The sequence below is a fragment of the Lampetra fluviatilis genome, chromosome 58 (assembly GCF_964198595.1).
Source record: "Lampetra fluviatilis chromosome 58, kcLamFluv1.1, whole genome shotgun sequence".
NCBI classification, from domain to species: Eukaryota; Metazoa; Chordata; class Hyperoartia; order Petromyzontiformes; family Petromyzontidae; genus Lampetra; species Lampetra fluviatilis.
In genome coordinates this window covers 776,675-778,285 of record NC_136332.1, presented here as the reverse complement: position 1 = coordinate 778,285, position 1,611 = coordinate 776,675, and the positions used below count along the sequence as shown (strand labels likewise).

Sequence of the window (1,611 nt, the reverse complement as noted above, 5' to 3'; positions counted from 1 at the left end):
AGATGGGACCGCGTAAAGGCAGCACGTGAGAGTGCGAGGCACAATGCATCAAGTATGAGGAACAAAAAACAACAAACATTGCCTACTTAAAAGCCTACTTGCTGAACTGCGCCCATATTTAGACCAAGCTGATTGACACACGTTTAAACACTGTCCAGAAAAAATGTAACGTTCGTGACAAAAAGTACCCCACAAAATAACTGCTGTTTTCACTTGTTATTTCCAGCTCCCACATGGATACAAACTCCACGGAAATCTATCAGCCAGCACCCCCGGGGGTGTTTATCGTGATGGATCACTTCCAAGGTCACGAGGAAATAAAGCCCGTGGCTTTTGTGGCGCTCCTTGTGATTTACGCGGTGGCCGTGCTGGGGAACCTGCTGCTGTTCGTGTCCATCGCGCACGAGTCGCAGCTGCACAAGCCCATGTACATCTTCATCGCGAGCCTCTCGCTAAATAGCATGTGCGCGAGCACCATCACGCTGCCTCAGATCATGCACAACCTCCTGTCGTCTGGCTACATCTCCATCACCAACTGCATCGCACAGATGTTCTTCCTGCACGTGACCAGCATGAGCGAATGCTTTATCCTCACCTTCATGGCCGTGGACCGATTCTTTGCTATCTGCCACCCGCTGCGTTACAGCATGCTGATCACCTCCAGAAAGGCGATGCTTATGTGCATTTTTTCCGCAGTGATATCAGTCTTGTTGCTGACAGGAGACCTGATTCTAATCAGCCGTCTCACGTTCTGTAGGCCAAGGATAATTGTGATGCCAAACTGTGACTGCTTATCGCTGAGTAATATTGGGTGCGAAGATATCACCATCAACATAATTTACAGCTCCATCATCACGGGGATCGGAAGCATCACATCTGTGTGCACCATTTTATACACGTACAGCCGCATCCTGTACGACTGTCAAAACTCCAGTCTGCGCAAAAGTCAGAAGAAGGCCATTTACACGTGCATAACTCACTTCTTCGTACTCTCCATCTTTTACGTATTCCTATTGTTCATGATTTTCCACCAGCGTCTGAAGCATCAGGAGGTGATTCCAGCCCTCATGCGCTCTGCATTCAGCTCCTTCTACTACATATTCCCCCCAGTCCTCAATCCCATTATCTATGGTCTGCGCATGGTGGAAATCCGACAAAGTTTGGCAAAGTATTTCACGGGAATTCTGTCGCAGCTTTAAAACTGCAATCGTGTTAAATGAAATAACACACACATCGACGTGCACAGATATTTCCTGACGTGGGGTAAATAAATTCCATGAATTTGAAAGGCTTTTAACTTCAGTTGAGTGGGCGTCAATGCGTAAGAAACTGACAACTCTTTCAGTTTTGTTTCCTTGACAAGTAAATTGCTTATTCACACAATGAGAAGCTTTAAACTAGATTGGTGGAAAGAATAGTGTGGACAGCAGGAAAGTGGGGAGGTAAATGGAGAGAGCATGCAAAGCAGTGCTGCTGTGCTGCTCGTGTAGGGGAGTGTGCACTTAGAAAAAAAGGTGTAGAGAGGCTGTAATCTTAACGAACCCAGCAAACATGCAACGTTGAGCCAACGTTAGAATGTGATTAGAACATTTGGACTAACGTTGGCCCAAC

At 46.7% G+C, this 1,611-nt stretch overlaps 1 protein-coding gene across 1 annotated transcript; it reads left to right on the top strand.

Moving 5' to 3' along the window:
* Positions 1-233: 233 nt before the first annotated feature.
* Positions 234-1,199, top strand: LOC144950512 (olfactory receptor 5H19-like). The gene has a single exon (XM_078880650.1). The coding sequence runs from the start codon at positions 234-236 to the stop codon at positions 1,197-1,199; it is 966 nt and encodes a 321-aa protein (XP_078736776.1).
* Positions 1,200-1,611: the final 412 nt, after the last annotated feature.